Below are 11,295 nucleotides of genomic sequence, written 5' to 3' on the forward strand. Positions count from 1 at the left end.
TGTATGAAACAGAGGAAAGTTGGCTGTTCTGTGTTAACCTTGTTAATTTTGCCCTAAAACCATGCATTTCCCAATAGTGCTACCATTGCGGAACTGCCAATCATGCAATCTGCGATGACACAATGCAGAGAAGAGCAGCATAAACACATGTCCTGTTCCCTTTAAGAGCTGTATGGTTCTCCTTTTGCCTGATTCACTGTCAGCTGCCTCTGTTTATCCAAAATGCACTGCGCTGACATTGAGGTTTCATTTGACCTGCAACTTCATCCACAGTATTTAGGAAATATTATTAGAAAATTAGAAAATAAACTACCTAGTTTTAAAATATAACAGTCTCCACTGTCCACTACATGGTGCTCTTTTGTGCATATTTAGGTTTATGCTAGTTTTCGACTAAATTTCCCAAACTTACTGGGTAGGGGAAGAAGGCCGAATCTTTTGACTCAAATTATTTTGACACACGCGACAATAGGGAAACGCAACCATTAACATTAACAACAACAACAACAATACAAGGGTGTACAACAGGACTGTTAATAAAGAGCGTGGTTTCCCCGGCAAGCAAGTCTCCGTGTCTCTCTCTGCTCCCATAATGCTTCGGTCCGCCCGTTGCCGCACTATATTATGTTTTTCTTTAAAGTTTTCACTATAAAAACCGGAAAATTAATTAACAGCCATTATTATTTGCTAGGCTTGTGAACGAATGAATTGAATTTCAATGCTTTCTTATGTGGAAAATTGAACTGTGGGGAAACTCAATTCCCTTATCTGTAATGGTGCCTGGTTTCCATTTTGAATTTGAATGCCCTGAACCACATTCTGCATTACCAAAGGCCCACTTATTTACCACTATCAGTTGAAAAATCTCCTTGGAGCTGAGTATGCAGTCAGGATGTTGCAGGTTTGAGTGACAGGAGGAGCTGCACTCTTGTGTCCTTTTACTATTAACAGGATAACCAGCCAATAATGTAATAACTTTATAACATAATGCAAGAACAGTTGATTAGAATTTTTATTATGTTATTGGTAAGTTATAACATTATTGACTTTTATTACATTAAGAATGGAAAAATTACTGGCATATCACATTATAATACGTTATAATTATTACATTATAATAACATATAATTTTTATTATATATATTATAGGCTGTTACTTGTGAATTCACACCATAGGTTCTCAGTGGGCTTCAAATTTAGAGCCTGAGATAGTCATTACAACACCTTGACTTTGTGTTCTCGCAAACATTTCCGAGTTGATTTAGGTATGTGCTGGAGTAGTATACTGATTCTGATCTGCTTCCAGGAAAATTTTCAATTGCTCCACACTTATTCAATATTTATATACCTTAACTGAGCACATTGATTGTGCTCAATGGTATTTAGAAATAGATCTTAATCTTTCTTATAACCATAATCTAATTTATAAAGGTTAACAACCTTTAATCATGTCTGAGATGAGATTTGTTTTTACATACAAACACAAAAAACAAAAAGAAAATGTGAAATCAGGCATTTTCTTTTTGTTTGTTGCACTTCTAAGCTGCAGGTTTTTGCGTTTGTTGCATCTGCACCTCAGGACCACAGGTTTCACCTTAGGGCTGCAGGTTTTTATTTTTGCACGTCAGTGCCACCTCAGTTTTGCATGTGTAACATCGTATATGCATATAACCACTAAGAATGCAAATTTCTTTGTTTCTATTCTTATTTATAGTCTTCAAAAGTCCCAGTAATCTTTCTCCATATGTTCATGACAGATTGTAAGTTATGGATATCATGTAATGTCCTTGAAGTAAGTAATTTTATTCAGCTTGTCTTCGCTGAGCTCACCTTGCTCTCCATAATGTGGGGATCATAGCGCATGGTCAGCTAACGTGCAGCTAACATGCACCTAACATGCAGCTAACATGGAGTTGGGGACTAAGGGCCTTACTTAACCCTCTGGGGTCTTGGGGTAGGAAACACACTTTCACTGACTGCAGCTTGATCACACATTTCTTCAGATATCATAAACTTAATTCATGGCAAATAAATTATTTCTTATATATTTGTTTTGCCATTACACTCATCTTTATTTTAATGTATATTGTAAATATGTCAGATTTTTGTTAAGTTTGTAATTTGACATCAAAGTATAGACATTGCAAAATGCAGTTTGGAACACTTGCAGAAACATTATAAAAGTACATAGTAAGCAATGGTGGCAGTTTGTTTTGATCCCAGATATCTGATTACCAAAGTCTTGGGTACATGAAGATGACTAAATGGTGTAGTTGCAACATTCAGTTGGATAAATAAATAAGTAAAACCTAACTCATGTCACTATTTCTGGGCTCCTTCCATTGAATATGTAGGAGCTCTCATGTGTATGCATGAGCCATTCACACCTGGCCACACACCCCCCCCCCCCTCCTTTTATAGCCCTGATGGGGATGTATCTGGATCGCGTTTCACCGTTGCGTTGTTCATCTAATTACCATCCAAATGCGATTTGAATATGCATTAATGCGGCTATTTATAATGCGAATAGCGATCTTCAGGTAAGGGCGGCACTACACGTCCCCGATGCAGGTAAAACAAACAAAGGTGACATGGTTTAATTTTTTGCCGATTTCACCTAATTTTGAAAACTTTAATACTTCTGACAATGGACGTTTTGAAAAGAAGACAGATTACGGATTTAGTCAGCGCTTTTTATGATTCTACATGAAGATTTCAGCGAGATATAAACTGAAATAGACGCAAAAAGTACACTGCGTCGCCGACGAGACACTCATAGACATGAGGCTGTTCTGCAAAGGCCGGGTCTCACACGTCATTCTTCTGATCACCAGCACAGAGACTTAGCCCACTGAGCCACTTGCTGTCTTTTCAAGGTTCCAGCTTCTGTACTGGCTCCACTCCCTCCAAGCCAAACTCCTGCCTGTCCATAGCGTGACAACCTGCATAGCACGCGCTGCCTCACAGCCGCCGAGCTCTAAGCGGCTGCCATTGGTCCACCCTCAAGCCAGCTACGCCCCAGCGAGCAGGTGTCTTTCCCTTTGAGTTAGTTTCCGGCTGGTGGTTGCTTTCTATGTTTTTGTTATTAATAAGCCCTTGTGACCCCGAAACCACATCCCCTTTTCCTTTTTATACCACTGACAGTACAGGCAGGTGAAAGTTGTTGGGCCAAGTAAGGGGCCTATTTTAAATTTTTTTTAGTGGTGAAAATACCATCTGAAGTAGCACAATAATGTTAATATGTTCCAGGGCTATATTATATATATTAACATATATCTGACCAAAGTGTGAAAGGTGATTACAACAATTGTTTATTTAAAGATCATGCACATTCTAGTCTGTCATGATCAACCTTTTGAGTTTCATTGCTTCTGCGGTTTGGATACTGGCTTCGTATTGTTTGCCTAGGTTGAGGGGAGAGGACTCATGTGGTCTAACACGTTTCTCTCACTTTCAGGCACTGGTGTCTGTGAATGACCAGAGGCAACGCAGCGAACAGGCAGGCCTGGTGCCTCATTGGCCAGCGAAGACAGAGCTCTTCCCATCTCTCTGGAGGGACAGAGGAGGATAGAGAAAAAAAATAAACACACCTGTTGCACATCCACAGGCTGGTGTCTGGGGGGTGGCAGACTGCCCCCCCCAGCGATCATCTTTCAGGACATGGCCTCTCCATCGGCGCCGGCTTCCGGGCTTGTGGCCCGAACTTAAATAGACAGGCTGAATACTGGTGTGGCCAGAATCTGGATGCGCTCTCCACCTGGGGGAGGTGGGGGGAGGGACAGGACTGTTCCACATCTCTACTTTTACCCCACCTGAACTGTGGAGAGCTGAGGATTCTAAGTTTTCTTTAGGGATTTGGCTGTTTTGCTCCTTTTTCGTCTGCATTTTTTTGTTTGTTTGTAATTCCGCAGCTGTTGTGCGCCCAGGCGGTACCCAGGATGGCGCGGCTCCTGCGCAGGCTGCAGCGTTGCTTCCACAGGAAGCCTGGGCGCTTCTTCACCTTCTTCCTCCTATACCTGACGGCAGGTAGCCTGGTCTTCCTCCATGCGGTCTTCACAAACGATAACGCTGCCCAGCCAAACGTGGCATGGAATGTGGCCCGCGGATCTGCCGGCGGGGTTGGCAAGGGCACCCATGGGAAGACCAGGCTCACGGCTGTTTCCTCGATGAAGAATAGCACGGTGCATGAGAGAGGGAGCGACCACACCGAGAGCAGGAACCCTGACCTCAAGGCGCGGACCATCAAAGAGTCTGATGATGCCCGGGGTGAGTGACACTGAGGGTCAAGATCAAAGTCAAAGAGTAAAAAAACTCAAATCTTTTCTGCAAGATGGGAATTCGGCACCAAATAGTAGCATTTCTGATAAGAGCTTATTTATAGAATCGCATGCTAGCTGATATCTTCCTCACACAGGGCTGGGGACAGGTTGTTCCAAGGCGCCCAAACAGAACAAATGGTCCGTGATAGAATTAAGCCCTTGTGAGATCTCCGTATTATCTGGTCATTAAATGCAGTGGTTCTACTGTTACAGTTGTTATATGCACCTCACTGCTGCCACCACTGGTCAGTATTGAATTTTCCTCACCCAGGAAAACTAATGAACCTTAAAAATGAGAATTATCTGAAGTCACCTCACTTTTCAGTAATAAATCAGATACTCGGGAGCTGTAATTGCCCCTCTCATTAACAGATCGTCCTCCTCATTGACATGCTGGTAGACTAAGAAGATTTAGACCACGTTGATTTGTGGTTTGATAGTAGTGAAGGATCCTACTTTTGTGTGAGAAGGCTGAAGTGCGAATGAGCTTAACCCAATTGGCCAGAAATGTCAAAGGGGCTCATAGTCTAAGAAATTACCCCCCCCCCCCCTCGCTGGTTACCTTGGGACATGAGTCAGTTGGGGCATTCCCTAGCTATCCAGTAACACTTCCGTATTCCCTCAGAGCTTAAACCAATGTTAGCTAATGACATGTTCAGTACAACAGAAAGAAACTTAGGTAGTCATTTATTTTTATTCCCTGATTTTGATGAGCTAGTCAGTCTGAAGTAAAAGAAACAGGTTGATTTATATATATATATATATATATATATATATATATATATATATATATATATATATATATGTGGCAAGAAAAGGGGGAATTTCTCCCTGACATTTCCCAGCTACCTCGCCTCATACACGTTCAACTGACCCAGAGGGCAGAACCTCCACTGATTCCAGGGCGTCGCTAATTACACAGTGTTTTAATTCTTGGGTTTCCTGAAACTGGAACAATGCAGCATCTAAGGCTTTTATTCCTGGTACTGAAACCTGTTAGACTGTCCTGAGAGCATGTGTGCCTTTCTGTTTCTGTTATAGCTATGCGAAGCTGGAGAATAAAACTCACCAGATGTTGTTAGGCTAATCTTAGGATTCTAACCAATCCCAGAAACATCTACTGCAGTTTGTTACATCATATTCCTTCTTCTCTGTTACATCTTTTCTGCAAATGTCCTCTCCCTCATTTCCTTTGATGTCTGGTGTGGCCCGAAGATGCCTCGTGGATCTGTTCTGTATGAGTGAATCTACTGCCTTCCAGCAATATCATCTTTCAACCCAACCCAAATGAGCAACTGACAACCTACTTACAAATGCTGAGGGCCCCTGCTGTGATGAACTCTCCCAAGGATTTCGCGAGTGACGTGTCTTTGACTAATGGAAGGCAAAAATTGATTCCTCTCTGCCATTAGGATCTCTGGTGGTTTCAGTGAAACGGGAACCTTAAACCACCATGCGGTTTTAACTTCATTAACATGGTCTCACAAATCGAAAAAGGGTTGCATTTAAGTGTGAAATGGACACCCTGCTTGGTTGGTCCTTCTACTTGCTCGGTCCCTGGGACCTGAAGCTCACTGTCCCTGTATGACCCTTTCCTTGCTCTTCTGAACCTAGGGTGGGAATTGTGTCTTAGACTTTTGCATTATCATAATTAGCTAGGATGATATGGTTCAAAACTAGTTTTAACTGGTTTAAAAGTAGGAGGAAGTGTGTTATAATTATTAGGCTGATAGTAGTTTACTAATTATGCTAGAGAATGTGGATTAATATAGGCATTATTTTTATTGTGTGTACTGTTTTTCAACAGATAACAATGTCAATATGCCAATTACTCAGCTGTTATCAAGATGCAAAGATTGTGTTGCCATGGACAAGCAGGCAGAGATGGATTCCAATTGAATTCCCTTCTTCCTCAGTGAAGCGTCTCTCCCTTTCTTCTCTGCTTGTTTATGGCTTCCTTTTCGTGCTTCTTCCCTTTTCCAGTCTTAGTTCTCTACAGCAGTTAAAAAGTTAGCATAACAATTTAGCTACATGGGTGGTATTATGGTGGAGAAGTCATCAGTCAGGTCAAATCACTTAGATGGTTCAAGTATTAAATGCCCTCATTAGCAAGGTATTCTGCATTGCTGGGCTTACATAATGTACACACTGTGAATTAACTGAACGATTATGAATTTTGTAGCAGAATCCTACTTATCCTTTTTGGTACAGTGAACATTATTATCTGCTGTAGTGTCTGACCCACACAAAAAATGAAACTAATGTGCCATGTCTTGGCAATGGTCTGTGGGCCAACAGGTCTACAGCGTTTAATATTTTCTGCAAAAATCCCTCTGCACTTCGTGGGGACGTCAGATGATGAGTGCTTGTTTGACAAGGTCCTGCCACCTGCTGCTCTATTACATCATGCACACTATCTACATAAGTCATATTACTTAATTTTATTTTTATGTACATTGTTAGTACAATGTACATAATGTAGTACTACTACAATGTAGTAGGGTTCGAGTCTCCGCCTGGGTCACATGTGTGCGGAGTTTGCATGTTCTCCCCATGTCATCGTGGGGTTTCCTCCGGGTACTCCGGTTTCCCCCCACAGTCCAAAAACATCCTGAGGCTAATTGGAGTTACTAAATTGCCCGTAGGTGTGCATGTGTGAGTGACTGGTGTGTGAGTGTGCCCTGCGATGGGCTGGCCCCCCATCTAGAGTTGTTCCCTACCTCGTGCCCATTGCTTCCGGGATAGGCTCCAGACCCCCCGCGACCCAGTAGGATAAGCGGTTTGGAAAATGGATGGATGTACATTGTTATATTATCCTTGATTGTTTTGACCAACATCCAAAGTAAATTCCCTGTATGTAAAAGTTCTTGGCAATAAATAAATGATTCTGATTCTGAATGATATGGAGGATGGAAGACATACAGCCATCAAGCAACCATGAAAAGGCGGGCTCCTATTTTTCTTTTCGTGAGTGCATTCCTAAACCATGCACCACCCCCCCAGTGGATGTTCTGTATGCGGTTTGTGGGGTGCAGGAAAGTGCTGAGTTAAGAACCATGTGAACAGGCGGTTAGGACATAGGAACATAGCAACATGCGCTTCAAGTATAATTGTGGCTCAGTATTGTTATTGCTCACAATCTAAACACACCATGTGACAATAGAGATGAAAGAAGCCACCATAAAGGGCTTATTTATAACAGTGTAGTTGCAGCTGTCAGAAATTCTACCTCTGTATTATCAAATACTGAGTCACCCCTCTGAAATTGTGTTAATGTGTGATGCCAGTGGTCATCGGGGTGTTTTGCTTCCTGAGATGTTGAACCTGCACCCGTATGAAGACTTTGTTCAGATCCATCTGGTCAGGTGCTGTGCTTTTTCTCCAGGGAAATTTCCATGACATGCCAGAAACTTTTCTGTACTGGAGTTGAATTATCTTGGGATTGAATTTAATACCTTTGCCCTTGTGATGGTGGTGTAGCTTCAGTGCTGGAGGATTATCCAGCCCTTCAATATTTAATGGCATCATATCATATATTCACTTTGGCTGCCTATGACTGAATATGGAGTTACTGCCGTAGTCAGAAGTTATTTTATTTGTGTAAAACTACCCTGCTATCCATATTTTCTCCCAAGAATCACTTCCTCTGGGCTAATTTTATTAGTACCCAATATTAATGTGGCTGCCAGAGTTGCAGGGCTGGTGAATTCAGAGCATTATTCTCATGATTGGTAGCTGAAATTCTGCTCAGTGCTGCTCCATGCGAGGATGTGAGTACAAAGTGTGACGCCCGACCCGTCCGCTCCTCATGTGTGCCACGCCCCCTGGTTACCCACATGTTCTTCTTTGATTAGTCCTGTCTTACTTAAGTCCTGGTCCTGCCTGTTCCCCTTGTCGGTCATTGATGTTAGTTGCTGTTGGTTGATGTGGGCTGATGTTAGTCGTCGTGTGATGTTCCCTGCTCCCGGTTTGTTTAATAAATCCCCGTTCACCCTACTTCTGCCTGCTCGCCTACTTCCTGCTCGCTCGCCAGCCAGCGCGGTCACCCGCCCAACGACCGAGCGTGACACAAAGGTGATGCAGTTTTATTTCAGTCACAACAGCTTACCTATCCCTTTGCATATTCAAACATGTTCATGCATGCAGATGTTAGAAAACAATGAGGTAGACCTGTTCTCACGGCAGTGTGCTTCCTTTTAAGCTTTGTGTTGTGGATTTGAGAACTGCATTGTTGTTAAAACAGCACTTTAAACTCTGGGCCTTGCTCACTGTCCCAAAGCAGAAACAAAACTATGTTGGAAGACAAGATTAATGTCTTGTCTCACAGTAGCCAGGTTGTTGATGGTCTAAACAGTCGAGTGTGTCCCAGTCAACTCTTAATTGACCCATTATGGTGTATTGTGTATTGGGGCAGCTGCAGAACTACTGCTAGGGCTGTCATCTGCTGTTATAATACAGGACAGACAGAACATGCCACACCAGAACAGACAAGAAGGGGAACAACAAAGACGAAGAAGGAAACACCAGAGAGGGTAATAAGAGACACACCAGTGTAAAATAAAGGCAGGACAGGGCACTTGTACAGGGACTGGGGCATGAAGAATGAAAATGGGGGGCGTTCAGAGAGTCTTCAGGGACATGGAACATGGACCCTCCTGGACACATTCACCGGGGAAGTGGAGAACGTCTGGACTGCAGGAACTATGGGCCTTGGAGGATCAGTGGTGCTGGAGGGAGCTGAGGGGCCAGTGAGGCTGGAGCAGGAGGGCAACGAGGGGACTGCAGGGCAAGAGCAGAAGGGGGCAGAGAGGATTACATGGCAGGATCAGGAGGAACTGAGGGGACTACAGGGCAGGAGCAGGAGGGAGCAGAGAGGATTACATGGCAGGATCAGGAGGAACTGAGGGGACTACAGGGCAGGAGCAGGAGGGAGCAGAGAGGATTACATGGCAGGATCAGGAGGAACTGAGGGGACTGCAAGGCAGGAGCAGGAGGGAGCAGAGAGGATTACATGGCAGGATCAGGAGGAACTGAGGGGACTGCAAGGCAGGAGCAGGAGGGAGCAGAGAGGATTACATGGCAGGATCAGGAGGAACTGAGGGGACTGCAAGGCAGGAGCAGAAGTGCACCAAGGTGATTACATGGCAGGAGCAAGAGGGTGCCAGTGGAACTGCAGGGCAGGAGCAGGAGGCACCAAGGGGACTGCAGGGTAGGAGCAGGGAACTGCATTAGAGGGAACTACATTGTGGGATCTTCCCTCTGGGCCTCAGCAGGAGAGTCACTGGGCTGGGTAACGTCTGGTGAATGGAAGTCTGGGAAGCCAGCAGGGATGGTATGCCTGTCTCTCTCTATGGGAGACAGAGACAGCCACCCCCTCTCTTTGCCCTTAGCCAACATCAGTAACTGCCTTGGGACCTAGAACCTGATCGACATAAGCATTTGGCTGAGGTTGAGGCCCACTGGGAAGGGCTCAGGGCAAGGCCCAGAAGGTCCCATTGTAGATCCTCCAGATCACTACAGTCTGGTCTGGAGGTAGCAAGCCAGGAGGCTGCGAGGAGGCCACTAGTGTGATGACAGGAGAAAGGGTGGGCACCAGAGTGATGGCAGGAGATGAGGCAGGAGGTGATGGGATACCAGGTGACGAAGAGGGGTGAAGACGGGGCACCTGGAAGTGAGCAGGGTGCAGTCTGGGCACTTGGAGGCAAACAGGGTGAAGCCAGGGCACAATATCAAAACAGAATATCAAAAACCAAGAAAAAGGGAGAATGGCTTAGCAAAGGTTGGCATTAGCTATCTGTGTTTTAGCATGTCCATCAAACACAGGACCCCAACTCAGATATGGTCTCAAAAGACAACGGCATCAGCACTCTACCACAGTATCTCAGCATGACATTTGAAATCCTGTGACAAGATGATTGGAGAGTCATCTTCTTGGTATTTAGCATTTAGCCTTATGCTAGTGCAGAGTGCAGTGTAACACTATCCTGTCACACCTTTTTGCAGCCTACCCCTGCGGACTGTTATAACCCTAACCCTGCTACTGCTAACCTAGCCTCCCCTTCCATTCTGTCCAGGTTATTTTTAAATAGTGCCTTATATAGTGTACTTTCCTGTTACAGCAGAGACTCTCGAGAGCAGTGTCACTGTACCATAAAGAAGTCTTGCTTCATGGGCCCACGAGCCTGGCCTGAGCGCTATACGGTGCGCGGCTTTGGAGTGCTTCCCATGTCTCTCTGACTAACACCGTAATTCGTACAGTAATTATGCAGCCACGTAACAAAAGGACTGTTCTGGAGGGTTCCCCATTATGTTCACCAGGGGCCTCATGTATAAACGGTGCGTATGCATGAAAATGTTGCGTACGTCTGTTTCCACGCTCACGTCCAGATGTATAAAAACGAAACTTGGCGTACCGCTACGCACATTCTCACGGCAGCTCCACACATGGCGTACGCACGTTTCTGCTCGGTTTTATAAACGGACGACTCCCAGTGGTAAATCATTGCTACTGTGGTTTCCCTTTTTAAACTCACAATCATGACACTGAATTTATCCAATACACCAACATTAATTGTATGTTGTTTATAAATGTACGACACCTGATTTTTATGCAATTTGTAACAATAAAAGGGTGCAGAAAATGACCGAACTATTACAGCAGCCATGGCAGCTCTTGCGTTATTGGAAGACGTAGCTTATGGAAGAATTAGAAGAGAGCGCGTATTCAGGGATCATAGTCAGGTGATTTACTCAACACCAAGTCGCACCATGCCTGCTGTATGGGACAGCATAATCCGCTTGTTACCCAGATATATAAAATGTCCTTACACTGTGGTTGAACAGCCAAACATTAAAGCGCAATTTGCAGCGATGTCCGGTTTTCGCAATGTAATCGGAGCCACCGAATGCTATAAAGGCACCTTCAGAGAACGTATTTCAGGGGATCGCTGCGGGCTCGTTCACGTATGTAAAATTT

The 11,295-nt window shown here is 44.3% G+C and overlaps 1 protein-coding gene across 3 annotated transcripts in view; it reads left to right on the plus strand.

Annotated features, from left to right (window-relative positions):
• LOC125723187 (WSC domain-containing protein 2-like) overlaps positions 1-11,295 on the plus strand; it is a 64,193-nt gene that overhangs the window by 35,370 nt on the left and 17,528 nt on the right. For all 3 annotated transcript variants that reach the window (XM_048999607.1, XM_048999616.1, XM_048999618.1), the window contains exon 2: positions 3,458-4,266. In XM_048999607.1, the coding sequence (XP_048855564.1) occupies positions 3,939-4,266 (328 nt within the window). In that variant the 5' untranslated portion in view covers positions 3,458-3,938. The remainder of the gene's footprint in view (positions 1-3,457; positions 4,267-11,295) is intronic.

This window comes from Brienomyrus brachyistius, chromosome 2 (assembly GCF_023856365.1).
Source record: "Brienomyrus brachyistius isolate T26 chromosome 2, BBRACH_0.4, whole genome shotgun sequence".
Taxonomy (NCBI): domain Eukaryota; kingdom Metazoa; phylum Chordata; class Actinopteri; order Osteoglossiformes; family Mormyridae; genus Brienomyrus; species Brienomyrus brachyistius.